We start from the raw sequence: 915 nt of genomic DNA, 5'->3' as shown, positions 1-915 counted from the left end.
TTTATATTCTTTTTTAATTTATTTCAGTTTATTTGTACGATAGTTGCAGCCGCAGAGAAGAAATCCTGCTGCTGCCTGCTGCTGCTGCTGCTGCTGCTGCTGCTGCTGCTGCTGCTGCTGCTGCTGCTGCTGCTGCTGCTGCTAGCTGCATGCAGGGCTGGCTACGTGTGCAGCGTAGAGCCCTCATTGTTGCTCAGCAGCGGCGGTGCCGCCTGTGTTTGTTGTTTTTATTTTATTTTATTTTTTTGTTTATATAAATATATAAATAGCAGCCATACAAACTTTCTCTTCTTTTCGTTGCAGCAGATTTTCTTTGGGGCGCTGCAGCTCAGCTTGCTGCTGCTGCTGCTGCTGCTGCTGCTGCTGCTGCTGCTGCTGCTGGCTGTGGTGGTGTGACCACTGGTCTCCATCTGTTGCTGCTGCTGCAGCTGCTGCTGCTGCTTGCTGCTGCTGTGTAACTAGTGCTCTCCAGCTGTCGTTGCTGCTGCTGTTCCCGCTGCTGCAGCTTGCTGCGGTGGTGTGACCACTGGTCTCCCGCTGCCGCCGCCGCCGCCGCCGCCGCCGCCGCTGCTGCTGCTGCTGCTGCTGCTGCTGCTATAGAGATGGAGGAGGACCTAGAGATTCCCGCAGCAGCATTGCGTCGGGTTGACTCTGGGCGTAGCCGTTTGCTGCTGGACGACGAGTTGCTGCAGCTGAGCAGCAGCAGCAGCAGCAGCAGCAGCAGCATGCAGCAGCAGCAGCAGCAGATGGAGCAGCAAGCAGCAGCAGCAGCAGCAGCAGCAGCAACTCGTACTGTGTTACCTATATGCAAAGAGCTGCTGGCTGGTGTAGATGCAAACGGCTGCGACGTACCAGTGGACCCCAAGACCGTTGAGCAGACCCTGGACCTTTACTCTGTTCTTATAGAATAGTAAA

The 915-nt window shown here is 55.2% G+C and overlaps 1 protein-coding gene across 1 annotated transcript; it reads left to right on the top strand.

Moving 5' to 3' along the window:
* Positions 1 to 602: 602 nt before the first annotated feature.
* Positions 603 to 911, top strand: EMH_0082490 (ubiquitin-conjugating enzyme domain-containing protein, putative; the record flags this gene model as incomplete). Its single annotated transcript, XM_013500540.1, has 1 exon — positions 603 to 911. One exon carries the CDS (start codon positions 603 to 605, stop codon positions 909 to 911), a length of 309 nt encoding a protein of 102 aa, XP_013355994.1.
* Between the last annotated feature and the right edge of the window lie 4 nt (positions 912 to 915).

Source organism: Eimeria mitis, genomic scaffold, assembly GCF_000499745.2.
Source record: "Eimeria mitis Houghton genomic scaffold, Emh_scaff5519, whole genome shotgun sequence".
In the NCBI taxonomy this organism is placed as follows: domain Eukaryota; phylum Apicomplexa; class Conoidasida; order Eucoccidiorida; family Eimeriidae; genus Eimeria; species Eimeria mitis.
This window is presented reverse-complemented; position numbering and strand designations above follow the sequence as displayed.